Source organism: Manacus vitellinus, unplaced genomic scaffold (assembly GCF_001715985.3).
Source record: "Manacus vitellinus isolate BGI_N305 unplaced genomic scaffold, ASM171598v3 scaffold_10_pilon, whole genome shotgun sequence".
Classification (NCBI taxonomy): Eukaryota; Metazoa; Chordata; class Aves; order Passeriformes; family Pipridae; genus Manacus; species Manacus vitellinus.
This window is the reverse complement of record NW_021938838.1, coordinates 456110-470721: the sequence shown is the minus strand read 5'-3', so window position 1 is coordinate 470721 and position 14612 is coordinate 456110. Positions and strand designations below refer to the sequence as shown.

The 14612-nt window shown below is 43.5% G+C and overlaps 1 protein-coding gene across 6 annotated transcripts in view; it reads right to left on the bottom strand.

Moving 5' to 3' along the window:
- SMPD3 (sphingomyelin phosphodiesterase 3) overlaps positions 1 to 14612 on the bottom strand; it is a 78397-nt gene that overhangs the window by 5022 nt on the left and 58763 nt on the right. For all 6 annotated transcript variants that reach the window (XM_018082379.2, XM_008933397.3, XM_018082349.2 and 3 more), the window contains 4 exons: positions 12506 to 12581; positions 6011 to 6166; positions 2633 to 2722; positions 1690 to 1753 (listed from right to left, as the gene is read on the bottom strand). In XM_018082379.2, the coding sequence (XP_017937868.2) occupies positions 1690 to 1753; positions 2633 to 2722; positions 6011 to 6166; positions 12506 to 12581 (386 nt within the window). The remainder of the gene's footprint in view (positions 1 to 1689; positions 1754 to 2632; positions 2723 to 6010; positions 6167 to 12505; positions 12582 to 14612) is intronic.

Here is a 14612-nt window from a genome sequence, read left to right as displayed (position 1 = left end):
AAAAGAATTATAACACATTGCAGAAAACTGAAAGCCACACTTAGCAGGGAAAAAGCCTTACGTATATTCTGTTCCCAAGGCCCAGAATATTTTCCAGTTCTCACATCCTCAGGTGCTGTACATACACAGAGGTAGCAGAAGTAATATTCTTAAATCCTTATGGATCATTTGATGGCTCCCTATCCAATCAGTCGTGTTTGTAGGTGGAACCTAATTGCTGAATACAAGTAACTCTTCAGGGAATAAACTACAATACCCCAAAAGTAATTTAGTGACACATTGTCTGAAAAGGCCTCTCGGAAATACAGGGTTTGTTTGGGTTTGTTTCTTTCGTTTTGGGGTTTTTTAGGTTGTGTTGGTTTGGTTTTTTTGGGAACCCTAAAATGGAATTTTACACCCACACAGAGATTTGCATTTGCAAACTTGATTGTAGGGCCAAATCACCTTATTTTTGCATTCCAGAAATCCCTTTCACATGTACCAAATTTATGTTTTCAACATATGAGTAGAACTGCTTGGAAATTTTCCAAGTTCTCAAATGTGCAAACTGGGACTTGCTGTAGCAAATCTTTATTTTGGACATAAACTAAGCCCAGACCTGATGTCTAGAATTCCGTTTCTTTGTTCAAACTGATACAAAGAAAACTTCAGGGGGTGACTTCACCTAACCCGTTCAACCAGGTGTCCATCTATTCCACACAGAGGTAAGTAAAAATGCCAGCATAAACTGCCTATAATGTACCATTTCCATTATGTGTGTCAACAGCAACATCAGGACAGACTTGCCAATTCAAACAACTTTCCCTCTGTAGTATTATTTTGGTAACAAACAGCTAGAACATCCTTTATAGTTAGTCATGATGATAATGTATTTAGTCCAGTAAACTTCCCTTCAAGGTAGAGAAGGTGCAAAAAGGATTGCTACATTCATTAAGTGCTGCTCTAAAATTTACAAAGCTTATTAATTTCTCTCCACTGGAATATTGTTTAATAAACAGCACAGGTATTCAAGGAATTTATCCTAAGACTTTGGCAAGTTAAGGTTTTTTGTATTTTTCATAACTCCACTAGCTCAAACCAAAGACACCTGTTTTTCAATATCAAACACTCCTTAAGAGTAATGCTGCACCAGTAATCACTGAAAGATGTTAAGCCACATTCCTAGTTCTGTCTGATGTGCTATTTAATTCCTCTCTGTATCTGTGAGCTGGGAGGTTTAGGTGGATTCAATTCTGCAAGCTTTCTAAGTGGGTACTGTAAGCACTAGTTGGGTTGGGGATGGTGTTTTAAACTTCATGGGCTTTTTATCTGAGCAGAACTACACTTCCTTTTGCTGCTGTGAGCACAGAACTGGCTGCCTGCAGAAAGACTTTCAGACAAGCTGCCCACCCACCCTTTTTGGTAGTGCTTGGAGTTCTTGTCCTGTGGGCCTGTCGAGGCAGGACCAGCTCTGGAGACACACAGACATGCAGCTGCTCTCAGCTCTTCATCCACTGCAGCCAACCCTTGACTTGGAGACACAGCCACTCTTCCTTTCCCTTTTTCCTCTTCCCCAAACACCCTCGAGTTAAACTTTGTTTTGTCTTCCAGTCCTAAGCCACCCCTCAATTTGTGAAATGTTAAATAGCAAGCGATGAACTCCCTTTTTACAGAACTGTCTAAAACGTGGAAAGATTAGGAAATGCTTACTTCTGCAGGTTGTCTGGGGTGCACACTTCTTCATCATATAATCCTTCAGGATCCAACAAGGTGCCTGTGAACAGAAAGGGAGATGTGACTGCCCAGCATTGCTCCTGTGCTGTGCTGGGGAGGCTCCCAGAGGCACAGCTGTGTAAAGGCAGGATCTGTGTGGGAGAGAGGGACTGCTCTGACTGAGAGCATGTTCTGTTCACTGCTCCTCTCCCCACACCTCCCTGCTCCCTGCCACCTTTCAAAATGTCTCCACCCTTCCACTTTCTCAGCTCTGCTGTCTCTAATTTGTTTTTCTGTTACCACAGAGTAAAGCCCCATTATTAAACAGTTCCACTTATCTTTATGATCTTCATAGTTATCATTGCTGCTCTAGAGACACTATTAATTCCTGATCTAAAACTTCATCAGGTTCAACTGAGTTTCACCAGGAATTAACACCTCGGAGTTCCATAAAATCCTTTATGATACAAAACCTACAAGTTTGTAGTGGTGTTGATCTGCTTTGTTACATCCTCACTGACAGTATTTATGGAACACCAAATGGAACATTCTGATCAGAAGCTGCAGGCTTTCACTGCAGGCACACAGTACAGAAACAAGAATTTGGCTTCCTCCCCCCCAAGTAATCTAGAGATGTTTTTAGGAGCAGGATGGGGGGGGGAGGCACTCAGGTACCTTGAGACGTGAGCTCTAGAATGTGGACTGCAGTTTGAGACCTTTGGTTCTTAATTATAATTCAACAACGTATGCTAAGGTTTGTAAAACATATGTTACAAATCTTTGTTCTCCACCAAACTCCTACTGCCAGTGAGCTGACCTGCCTGCTGCCTGAGCTGTGTGTGACAGGAGTGTCCCCACCCTGCTGCCTGAGCTGTGTGTGACAGACAGGAGTGTCCCCACCCCCAGGAGTGTCCCCACCCCAGGGCTGCAGAGCTCTTACCGATGGCCCAGGGCTTGTCCTCCCCAGGGCCAACCCGACAGGGGTCTTTGTAGTGTGTAAACAGAGAGTGCTGCTGCTCCAGCTTGTCATCTGCAGGGAAAGAACAACCCTCAGAAAAGGTACATCAGCTGCCAGTCCTGAACCTGTGCCCAGCTGTGTGTTCTGCACCACGGGCTCAGCAAGGCCCCGTTTCTCCTCCATAAATACCCAGGTTTGATTTGAGCCAGTTCAGCAGCAGCTTTACTGCACAGCAGGAGCTCTCCTTGGCCAGAAATCCCAACAAATGCTAGCTAATAACAGTGCTTTCCTACCAAGTCTTTTCTAGGAAAGACCTTTCTGATAGTTTTTAGCTCTAAATTGAAGTGGAAGTTTTCCAGTGTATCTCCTCCCACTGCCATTGCATTGCCTACACTGGTACCAAACCCTTGCTGGGATGGATCATCCAGTGGACAACTGGGCTGCCTTCCAGTGGCAATCCTTTGCCATCTCCTTATTCAGTCACTAATACAGCTGACTGTCCTCCAGCTGCTGCATCCACACCAGTTCAGCTGTCTCATCACATCTTTCCAGCTCACTCAATCTGGAGAACATCCTCAGAACTGCAGGGAGATTGAAAAACTACTTTGTCAGGGGATCCTGGAGTTGTGGCAGAGGATTGGAGGACTGACCCTCCCCAAAGTTTGCCAAGTTGACAATGCAGAGAATTACTTTTTCTGTCTGAACAGCTAATTGGCTTGTTTAATGTTTATGGAAAAGTAAAAGATGAAATCTTGGCAATTTTTTGTTTGTCCAAGTTTTTCGTTGTTGTATCATATGTCAACAGAAATTCCCTGAAAACCAAGATAGATTAAAAGTTATTAATTTGCAACTGAGACCATGATAAGTCACAGCTGGTGACACAAAACTTTACCCATCTGATTGGAAAGCTTTTTATCTTATGCTAAAAGGTTTAAAAACAAGTCAGTCCAAAGCAACATGACAGTAAGTAACTGTCTAATAACATTTCCACTAAGTGTGAATTCTCTGTATGAATGTTGCCATAATGTTCTGTAAAGCTGAAAACTGAGTTACAGAAAATTTGTCATCAGCATAAGGTCACACATGGACCTGAATATCTTCGAAAACTGTACTGTCAATACAACTAAGAATAGAAGCTTGGTATTCACTGAGACATTAATTAGCTGCTGTATCAGTCTGTGGAGTGGGAAAGGACACAGAAAATCATAAAGAGAATTACAGGAAGCTGATTATTGCTTTACAAAAACCTAAGATGTTCAATTAACCTATAATGCTAGAAATGTCCCTAAAACAATGAGTAATGTAAAAATGGAGGAGAGAACTTTGAAACACTGCATTAATCTTGCTTAGCACATAAGGAAAGAAAGCAATCTAAAAGTAAAAAATTAAATAGCCAGCTTAATTCCAGTTTCCAGGCTGAGTGCATTTTAAAGGGGAGGGCAATGTAAATAAGTGTCAGAGATAGCAAAAATAAAATAAGCTTTTATAACTTGCTTTTTAACCCTCTTTAGCAGTAGTTGCAATGTTTATAACTATTATTTGCAAAAGCAAATAGTTGGGTTTACCTTTTATTTAAAACGACAGCTCAGAATTGCACTAGTTATACTCTGTGCTTCCTGTGCAAGACCGTGGGTAGGGAGCCAGAACTCCTCAGGTAGAGAGTCCTGAGCATATGTTCTGCCTCCCAGCTTGGCTCCCCTCTCTCCCCATTCCCTTTGGATCTGTGATCTGCCTGGGCACTCTCCCATTTGCTGTGCAGCAGCTCATTTATTTCCTTGATGGACACCTTTGCCTCCAGGCCACTCCACCCCTCCCAAGGAGTGCCAGTGAAAGGGCCAGAGCCCAGCAGAGTTCAGTTTGTGTCCTGCAGCTCCTGCTGCCTCTGCCAGCACTGCTGCTGCTGCCTCTGGGCCAGTCTGGGCAGCAGCCTGGGCACCTGAGGGGCTGGCACTGACCCCTTCCTTTATCCTTCCTGCAGCCCCTCAGCACTCCCTGCACTGCCTGGGCAGCTGAGGGGCTGGCACCAACCCCTTCCCTCCTGCACTCCCTCACAACTCCCTGCCACTGCTGCCACTGGACTGTATCCTAAGGTGTGTTTGTCCAACTACAGTTTCCTGGAGCCACTGCACTTCCTGATCACCTCCACATGCAGGAGGGATTCTTGTCCCACTCAGAGCACTTGCCAGCACCTTCTCAGACCATTCTGAGTTTACTTTGGGTCATACAGTTGGGACTGATTTACTTCTTGTACAAATGAATTGGAAATGAGTGACAGAAGGGCTGGGGTTTAGGCTGATGGTCTTTTCTATACAATTAAATGTTTCTATAACTTTGCTAAAATTCTCCATTTCAAGTGTCTGATACAAGTAATGAAATCAGAGATAATAGTGGGGGTTTTTAGATAGACAATGGTACAGTTGTTGCTCTCTGCCTAAGTTACCTGATGCTCCTCATAACGGCTCAGAATTCACACTGGATGCTGTTCCACAGATGCACCTGGTCATCCACAGGCCCTGGTCTAAATTGCTGAATCCCACCTGGAATGCTGCAGCCCCAGCTCAGCTGTGCAGTGACCCCTCCTGTCCCTGCCCTGGGCTCTCTCTGGGGCAGCACTGCAGTGACACAAGAGCCCCTTCAGCCCCAGCCAGGCTGGTCCATGTGCCAGCTCCAAACCAGCAAAGAGCTCTGGGATACACAGACACAGTGCAACTGAACTGTTAACAGAGCATAACAGTTATGTTTGGAAAAGGCTTCTATTTCTGTGAACTCACCACCCATTAATTACGGTTTTGTGGAGTTCTTTTTCTAGTACCCTCAGCATCCAATTAAAGGAAAAACCAGATTTAAAATTTCTCAAAATAAAAAACCTGAAACTACATAGCATCAGTTAACTTTTTTCCAAGACTGACTCAGCAGTGTTGAGTTCTCTCTGCAGCATGAGTCTCCTATGTCTGTGTATATGCACTATGAAACTATTTTTAACTGCATGAATGTACTTTTTCTCCACAAAAGTCCCATAACGTACATGTCTCTCATTAGTAATTAAAACTGTAGAACAGTAAGTGTCTACCTAATTCAAGTAAAGCTAAACCACTGTATCTGTCCTTATTATTGCTACATAAGTCACAAATTATTGCTCTTTGTGCCTTAAAACCCATCATGCTTAATAACTCCACAGAGCTCATGGGATGAGCCAAGCAGAGTAACTCACACTCAAAGCTATTTTAGAAGTGTTTGTAGCAATTAAGTTTTTCCTTGCAAAAGCCAGTCTTAATACACTGCTGTAGTCCACAGGGATCAATTACATTCCTATTCCTTTCTGAACAGGCAGACACCAGGAAAAGGCAAACCTTGTCTTACCAGAGGAGCAGTTATCAAAGTTGAGATCTCCACAGATGACATCAAAAGCCACCAGCTCCTCTGGATTGGCTGTACTGGAGGAGGAGGTAGATTTTCTGAATTCAGACAGCCAATCTTGAAGCATATCCAGTTGCTCACATCGAACAGTTGTGTCTCCTGCAGCAAAGAAAGACACCAGTAACCAAACAAGGAGTGGGCCCTCCTGGCAGGGACTCAGCCACGGGGGACTTGCTGAGCTCTTGGAAACATCCTGAGGGAGAGGCTGCGAGGCAGAAATGGTGGCTGATGGTGCACTCAGAGTAATGAACCTGTTACACAGTCAGGAGGAACCACACTGAGGATGATTTCAGTATCTCCTCCTGGAACCAATCCTCCCAGGCTTGCCTGAAGAAATGAGAAGACAAGGCACCTGTGCTGCAGACAACCAGCCCAAAGGATGATGTTTCCAGCCAGAGGAGGAGCTGATGCATTACATTTGTGATTAGGCATTCAGAGTTAAAATCCTGCTTCAGACAAAACTAGACAGTCTGTTCTGGGGTAAATCACTTCATCTTTGCTTTCTAGTTTTTAAAAATGAAAAATTTAACTTTCAAGTGTAAATAGGACATATACATCAATGGTAAATTCAGTTTACTCATCCTGTAGTAGTCCATCCAAGGAAGGGTTCTATTTGTGTTCAAGTAAGAATGCCTGAACTGGAAGTACTTTTTCATAATTTTAAAGGTATGTCTTAGATACATATTTAGGTAGGCAGGAATTCAGAAATAAAGAACTGGATTCTTTTCACCAGGACAGTGAAAAGAGTGATACAGGAGTGATGTGAAAGGGCTGGGATTGATTGGTTGCCAAATAGTTTTTGTTTGTGAAACCATCTGACACACAAAACAGCTCTTTAATTACAGCAACTAACCACACTTAACCTCAAGAACATTAGGTGACATGAAGTCTAATAAAAAAATATTACTGTCTCTCTTTTAAAATGATTACACCAAAAGCCTGATGTGGGGAAAGGAGCAGAAAGAGATAAATTCTAGAAGTAATTCTTTATCATATTGTCTTTCCTTTTCTTTTGTTTTCACTGTACCGATAGTTAACAGTTATCATTTTGCTTGTTTCAGACTTGAAAAGATGTATCAAGCCAGAGCAACATTACTTTTCTTCAAAATAAAGAATCTGTTTTCAAATACCACAATCAGAAGGAAAAGCAGCTAACCCAAAATTACTTATTCTGAGTAGAATTTTATTTTAACTTGATTTACTACTTTGTACTAGATATTAAAAAGATGTAAAACCTAATTAAAACATCAGTTACATATGTCTGGAGCTGCTTCCAGTGGCCATTATGGAGGTGTTGAATATTGGAGTCTACCTGCACACAGTTCAGTAATCACTCTTCTCAACTGCAGCTCTCACCAGCACTCTTTAGACTTTTCAGATGTGAGCTCTGCAGCACAGTCACTACCACTACAGCCCTGGGCAGGCTTGGGTTTCCAAAAACATCTCAGGGCAGGGGTGGGGAAAAGGTGTTAAAACAACAGTTAAATACAGACAGAAATGTTCAACCAAGCATGGCTTGGTACAATGCTAAATAATTTAAATATTGAAAAGAACACGACCAGGGAAAGAGAGTTTTAAGTAGGTTCTTAAACTGACTCATCTCTTCAGGCTGCTAATTCCAACAGCAAATAATCTGATTTTTTTTTCTGCTTGTGCTATTCCCAGCAAATCTTTAGCAGTTGGGCTGTAATATAAAAGCAGCCACAAATGCTTCCCAGATCTATCCCCCAACCTGCAGTTTCTAGTGACTCAGGTTCACACAGTACACTACTCACACAGCTTGACACAAATCCAGAGCAGTGTATTCTTGGGAAAACCCCTTGCTATGACAGCACAAGAAAGCCCCACAGTGAAGATGCAGCTAAACAAAAGCCCAGGAAATAGGTCACATGGAATAAATCCAGCCTGGAGCAGGTGACACACACAAAAGGTGTGCGTGACTAACACAGACATTCTGCTGAACCAGAGAGACAGCAAAGCTCCAGATTCACAGCAAGGGTGAGCCTGGGAAAGAGACCCCTGGAGATCATCCAGTCCAACCCTCCTGTTCCAGCGGGGTCACCTACCAAGGTTTGCCACAAACCATGTCCAGGCAGGTTTCGAGTCCCCCAAGGCTGGAGGACAACCTCTGGGCAGGCTGTTCAGTGCTTAGTCAGCCTTGCAGTTAAACCCATTTGCCTTTGTTGAAGTGGCATTTCAGCTTTCCCCATGTCCTCTCATCCCATCACTGGGCCCCACTGAGGAGAGGCTGCTCCCTCTTCCTCACACCCTCCTATCCAGTATTCACACACTGACAAGAGCCTCCTGAAGCTGTCCCAGCTTTCTCATTCCTGGTGAAACTTATTCAAGTTGATGGACTGTTCTCCTTGTGAAGCATCTCAACTGTTCTCTCCTCTCTGTACTTTCTTCTGGCTACTCTTGTTTCCTCAGAACGCAGGTTTTAAGCTCGGTGCTTGTTAACGAGGACGCAGTAACATCTTGTTCCCCACAAAGTCCCAATTACATAAATTACTTAATTTTCTAAGACTGGTTTTTACATCCCTGAACAGTCAAGGGTTTTTTTTCTCATTTTATGTGAATTATCTGTCATGGCTTCACCAAGAGGAGTAATTAAAAAACGTGGCCATTACCACATGGGCATGAAACTCAGGCAGCAACCTGGTACAGATCAGCTTGAGGAATGCAGCAAGGCCACTTAACACACCACGGCAAAATTCGCCAAAATAGAAAACTCTTGAGAAAAACAAGAGACAGAGAGACAAAAATAGTTTAGGAGGATGTTGTGTCTGATAAGATGCATAATTGTTACTAAAAAGGCATTAACTGCGTAGTGACAGACATCTCTCCCTGAGGATGCTGAGCCTTTGGAACAGCACTGCACAGCACACAACCTCAGGGCTCCACAGATAACAGGAGCCTTGGAGCTCTAGAAACAGAGGACTTTCATCTCTCTGTAGCAGAAGTGTAGAACTTGTGACAGTCTGGCATCCCTGACTATCCCCACTAGAAGTCACAAAGGTGATTGCACCTGGGTGCACTGCCAGGAGCAGTGTCAGTGAAATCAGCTACGTTTCCAGGACACAAGATGGGATCCCTCTAATGGCACTTGTTTTCCAAGATAGGTATTATCCAGCTCACTGCAGCTGCTCAGCAGGTACAGCTGTATCTGTATGCAAAAGTCAGACTCAAGTTTTAGCAGCTCCCAAAGAGCTTTGGAGATGAAAAGAACTCAACTAATCAGACACCTGAGTAAAAGAGAAGCCAAACCCACGTTCAGAACAATCAGGGGAACAGACATTTCAGAAGCTGCTACTGAAATGCAATCAGTAAATAGTATCAGTAAATATTAACAGAAGAGAACAGGTAGTAACTCCCAACAGTTATGTTCAACTTCTTAAATGTTCAGACAGAATCACTGATCTGACTGACTGCCACCAGGGATTAACCAGAGAATACAGATTTGTCCTAATTGCTATGTGCTCTTTTCCTCAGTAACTGGCCTGGAAAAATGCACATAATTGTGTTGTGAGTGCTTCCTGCAGTCAGCATTTCCAAATTCTCTGAAAGTTCCTTTCAGCTTCAAATTTTGTGGATGGATGAAAGGGTAATGTGGGAAACCTCAGCCAGCATAAATAAATACTTCTCCTTTGTTAGTTGTAGAATAATCATACTTGCCCTTTCCATTCACTAAAATGCTTAAGTGAAACTCTGGATTTAGTTAGATCTGCAGGCAGGTACTGTACACTGGGGGAGAACTGTTCTGTCCTACTCTGAATGATATTAGAACAAGCACTATGGTGGTAGGACAAAGCAGTTACAGGCCTAGTCAGAGGAAATTAAGAGGTCCAGTGGAGGCACTGGTGAGCAATATGGGATGTATTGGCAGGGAACCTGGGGAAGAGGGGCAAAAAAACCTTGTAAAGTGTAGGATGTAAAGCCTAGTAAAAAGGAAAAATTGTTTCCAAGCCACAAACCAAAGGCTTCAGTTCAGCCATGAGACAGGCTGTGTCACATCTGACTTGTGCAGACCCCTGCACTTGTGACATACTTAATCCAGGGGAGCTGAGGAAACAAACCAAAGTAAGAACAAATCACCCACAAAACCAAAGGAACAACCCCCCCCTTTTATTCTGCTGGGTTATTTTGAGCTGGGTCAGGTCCCCAGGGCAGCACCCTGAGAGGAGGGACAAGACAAGGGCAGGTGCCATGGTGGGGACAGTTCAGAGACCTGTGGAACCACTGCCTGAGGGTGCTCAGCAGGGAGTTCCTCCTGATGGCACTGCCACAATTCTGAACAGAGAGCTGGCTCAGGGCTGAGCCCAGTGCTGAGCTGAGCTCTGCTTCAGCTGGGTGAGAACCTGACCCTGGTCCATTCCCACCACACCCAGAACAGGGCCATGCCCAAGGTCAGGAGACACATCCCCACCTCCAGCACTGGCACTGGGGCTGCAGGAGCTGGAGGCTCACTGGGGATGGATGGATGGGTGGGCTGTCCCAAAGCCATGACTCAACAGGACCTGGCATGTGGGTGGATTCAAGGCAGCAAAACCTGTCCAGAACATTAATCACTGACTAATCAAGAGATATAAGAGAACCATGTAAACCTAACAGCCCTTGGAAGATAATTACTTCAAGTCTCATTAAAGGATCCCTCATTTGTTGCTGAAATGCAGCCATTTCCACAGTGGGAAGGAAGAGCTGCTTCACAGCAGCAACCCAGCCCAGGCAGAGAACTGAGAGGGGGAGCCACAGCTAACTCCAAGGTTTCTTGAAAAAGTTGAGGGTCAAGTCTGAAAAAACAGTACTTGCTCAGAACAGAGTTGAGCCATCACATCTCTTGAAAAAAGCATTAGTAGCTGGTCCCTGATAAGCAGTTGGATCACTTTATTTTATACTCACAGAAGTATCAGAACTGTCAAGTGTAAGTCCGTGTATGCTAAAAGGGAAACCAGGCTGCACTCAGCCATGAGATGATTTAAATGGCTGACCTTTGAAACAGTGCTAGTTTTTATAGATACCACATCTCTACACTGCTGAACTGGGGTGTTGGGACAACTTTTTAAATGTGTGAAATGTTACGAATTAGATGATGCAAATCAGAAAGCACAGATCTGCCAAACTTAACAAATGTTAGTTTTCCACTTCATTACAGAAACAAATATATCTAAGGACAAACTCTTAAATCATTGTCTGCTCTATTTCAATGTATTTTGAACCAGATAAGCCTAAAAATGCAAAGCATGAAATGAAAGATTGTGTTTTACCCTTGAAGAAGCTTTAGGCTGACTTTCAAAATAGAACATTGCTTCCCCCCCATCCTCTTCCTCTTTAATATTTTAGGGATTTCACAATCTGGTTATCAAGATCTGAGAATTCAAGACTAGGAAGTAAAAAGGAACAGGACTGAAAACTAGAAATAAAAAACAAAGAACCAAAAACTAAACTAGAACAGCAACAAATCTCAGCTCCACAACAGTAATCTCACAGTGCATTACCATAAGTTAAAAATAGAAAAGCAGAGAAGGATGTTACATTGTTAAAAAGTAGCTGAAAAATTCATTAGTCTTTTTTAGAACTCTGCAGTCTCTCTAATGCACTTCAGGGACAGGCAGGTTTGTTCCCCAGTTGCTCTGTGACTGAGGCAGTGACAGGGCAGCAGCACTGGCTGCCTGGCAGGGGGAACCAGGACGTGCCCAGCACGGGTGGGAGTTCCACCATTCCCAATGTCCATCATTCCCTTCCTTGCCCTGCAGCACAGGGCTGTGCCCAGGCAGCCTGGCAGGGCTCTGCCTGCTCTGCAGCACCAGGAGCACAAGAGTCACAGTCAGATTAAGTAAAATGAAAGATATCCACACCTCTGGCTAAATTAAATTCTGCTCATACTCAAACTAGAGGGTTGTACATTTGGCTTTTATTACTACACTAAGTATGAAACTGCTTTTAAACGTGACCAAGAGACTTTTCCAATGAGTGTATTAACCTGCTAGTCATTTGAAATTTGAAAGTCAAAAACTAGAGAATTTTGGCTTTTTACATCAGAAATCAGCAGCTAGAATAACTGTCCCAACTTGTATCTTTTGATTATGCCCTGATTATCCAATACAAAAAAATTTTGGTTTATATGCTACTACTCACAGTATGGGTTAAATGCTGTTGGGTAACAATGATAGTGATGTATTTCTAAAATAACAGTATTTGGTTAAGAGGGAGCAAAGAGAAGAAAAGCTCTCGAGGGACTTTTTTGTTTGTGTCCTATCCTACTTAATTACTCTGAGCCTGGAAATGAGAAAGGCTGGGGATACTTGTCTACCCTTCTCTGCAATGCTCCCTGCACTTTGTCAGAAACACAGGAGGAGCAACACCTGCTCCTTTTGCACAGGAACCCCCCCACAGGGCTGGAAATAGAGACAAACTGAGAGATGCACATGAGGACAGTACCTGCAATAGCTTGCAAGTGAGTGCAGGAAATGTATCCCACAATTCTTTGGTCCTGAGGTGTACTTCCCACTTGCACCTGGAAGGGAAGAAATAAAAAGGTGATTAATAGAAGAGCTCTTAGAACTCTACTGCCAAGCCTGTCTCTGCAGCCTCTGTATTGGCCTCCTTCCCCACCCTGTCCAGCTGCACTTAGAAAACACACACACACAGCACCAGAGACACTGCAGCTTACTGGGATTATGGGGCTTGCTGCCAGCACACTGACACCTTTCCCAGTTGCCATGTTCACTGTTTTGATTTTGAAGTGCAACATGTGCAAAAATTTGACTTTCTCCTGTTCTTTGCAGTCCCACTGGTTCTCTGTCCCACTTGTGTTGTCACTCTTTGGTATCCCAGCCCTTGTTCATATGCAAGATTCAGGCCCACCACTCAAGTGCCATATAAAACTCATATTATCAGCAGCCTAACTGGCTTCGTATCTGAGTACAACTAGAATGAAGACTCCAAGGGAGTCTGAGAAAAGGATGAAACATGAAATAAATATTGATTTTGACAATGTTTTCTCCATTCTACAGCAAGTTTTGGATTTGAAGGGATTTTTTACATTCCTTTACAAAGGTGTTGGGGATTTTTGGTGTTCCTCAGCAGGGTTTACATCCTTCAGCTCCCATCAGCAGCCCCCCTGCCTGCCAGGCAGATGAATACAATGTGGACTCCTGCTCTTACAGAACAGGCAGGGCTGCCAGGGAAACCAGAATGCAGGAATTCCTCAGCTGTAGCATATGTGACAATCTTTTTAAAATGTATTTGTGGGTGGACACACAAGCAAATTAGAATCAAGTTCTGGTTTAGGTTTTCAACTTTACTGACAGTTTTGGCCATTGAGGACTTACACAGCTGCAAATCAAAATTCCCAATGATGTGAGGATCAAGTTTTGGATTGTGGAAGGCAACTAGTTTGAGTGTGTGGTTTTCTTGTTGACAGTTAATGTGGCACTACTGCATGGATCAAAGAAAATGTCCACAGAGGAAAGTTGTACCCAGAGCTCAGAAAACACCATCACAGATAACTCTCCTTCACAAGGCTAGGTTCAAATTTTATCTGACACCCCTAAATAACAAGCAGAGTTCCATTTCATACAGACACAGTTTTGTAAGCTTGGTTGGTTTTCTTGTTTTTCAGCTATCCAAGAACCATCTGATTCATTTTATAACTGGAAAGTCAGCTTTGCAGTAAGTGAATTTAGAAGTCATTTGTACTTAACAATGCCTTGTTATCTTTCAAGGGTTTGTGCCAGCCAGGGGAGTGTGTAATAAACAACTGGCATTATTCTGTCTTCAGTCTGTTCAGTCCTTTTTTAGACCATCTTCCAAATGGATATTGATGGTGTTTTTATTGCTGTTCCCATTCAGCTAACCTGCTTCAGGGAGGGTGAAGGCAGAGGAAAACAAGGAGAACACAGGCAATCACTGCTGCATCTGCTCTTCCATGAGGAGACTGTCCTGAACTGAGGGGATTGCAGCAGTCTCAGAGGACGGGCTGATCTGCTGGGTGGCTGGCAGTGACTGCTGCAGGAGCTTCCCTGCACAGACTCTTCCCTCCTCCCTCAGGCTCCCTGGCTCTGAATGTCTCACTGTCACGGGGGAATCATAAGGAGCATTCTCTCCAGCTTTTTTTATGCAATATATGCCATTCCAACAGAAAAGTGGGAAACCGTTTATTTCCTCTGCTATCTAGGACAGGCAGGTGTAGGAACTATATTTTCCAAAATTAGTAATTCAAAATCGGGGTTTCTCTTCAATGCTGCAAACTATAAAAAGTCTCCACCAGTGCACTGATCTGAGTGTCTCATGCTGCAGGGAACAAGTGCTCCTGTCACATGCCCTTCAGTGCCATCCACAGCAAGCACACTGAAGGGAAACCACTGCCTGGAGAGTGCTCTGCCTTACAGCAGGAACGTGCTGCTGGTAATCCCCTTATTGACTAAAGCAGATGGAATAATCTCAGCATCTCTATCCAAAAAGCATAAAAGATTTAAGTCTAAAAGCTGAACATCCAAATGTAAATCACAGTGAGCTGAGAAAAAGAATTCAACTCAAATTGGCT